This window comes from Eimeria mitis, genomic scaffold (assembly GCF_000499745.2).
Source record: "Eimeria mitis Houghton genomic scaffold, Emh_scaff1338, whole genome shotgun sequence".
NCBI classification, from domain to species: domain Eukaryota; phylum Apicomplexa; class Conoidasida; order Eucoccidiorida; family Eimeriidae; genus Eimeria; species Eimeria mitis.
The window spans coordinates 8,529-9,447 of NW_013568827.1; the positions used below are offsets into that span (position 1 = coordinate 8,529).

The 919-nt window shown below is 49.8% G+C and overlaps 1 protein-coding gene across 1 annotated transcript in view; it reads left to right on the forward strand.

The window, feature by feature from the left end:
* The window catches only part of EMH_0034950 (high mobility group (HMG) box domain-containing protein, putative), a gene marked incomplete at both ends in the record, with an annotated part of 7,695 nt that overhangs the window by 5,764 nt on the left and 1,012 nt on the right, over window positions 1-919 (forward strand). The window contains 2 exons of the mRNA XM_013494927.1: window positions 227-347; window positions 632-740. Coding sequence (XP_013350381.1) covers window positions 227-347; window positions 632-740 — 230 coding nt within the window. The remainder of the gene's footprint in view (window positions 1-226; window positions 348-631; window positions 741-919) is intronic.

The window sequence follows — 919 nt, forward strand, 5'->3', positions numbered from 1 at the left end:
GTTTCTTTTTTTTCTTTTTTTCTCTCTTTGTTTTGCCTTTGTGTCGTTTCCTTTTGTCTTTGTTTTTGTCGTTTTTGTTTTTATTCTCTTTGTTTATCTTGTCTATGTTGTGCTGTCTTTCTGTCGTTCTACTTTCTCTCTCCTGGCCACTCCTGACGCCCCTTCTGTTGCCTTTGCTGCTATTGCTGCTGCTGCTGCTGCTGCTGCTGCTGCTGTTGCTGCATAGGTTTGATGAGGAGTTGGGTAGGACCCGCGTGTTTTTGAGGGCCACGCGGAGTATAGCCAACGGGGAGGAGATTTTCGTTCCCTACGACAAAACCTACTGGCAGGATAACTTCGAAGAGCAGGTGCGCCCACACTCAGCCTCATCCTTATGCTGCTTTGTGCTGCAGCAACACATACAGCAGCAGCAGCAGCAGCAGCAGAGAGACGAAGACAGAGGGACATATAGAGAAAAATACAGAGAGAGAGACAAGGATAGAAGAGTGTCTTTACTGCCGTTATTGCTGTCGTTAGGGGGGGGGGTGTTGGGCTTAAGGGTCGAGGAGCGGCTGCCCGCCTCTCATCACTCTTTTTCTTTGTTTGTTGTTTGTGTTGACCGTCATATTCATATTTCTGTTTTACTGCTTAGGAGGAGAACTGCCCCGATGCCTTTCGGAAGAAGAAAATCGAACAGCTGCAGCGAAAGTACAAAGACTTCACAATCACCTCCATGGAGGACCTCAAGGCCAGACAGGCACGTCCATACCCCCGAACTCACACGCTAGCCAACTGCTGCTGCTGCTGCTGCTGCTGCTGATGGTGGTACTGTTGCTGTGGTGGAATCGCCTGCGGGGTGTGCTGTGCTGTAACAGCTCTGCTGCGTCGGTGTGCACCTGCGTCTCTGTTCGTTTGGGTTTATCTCTGTGTGTTGCTGATG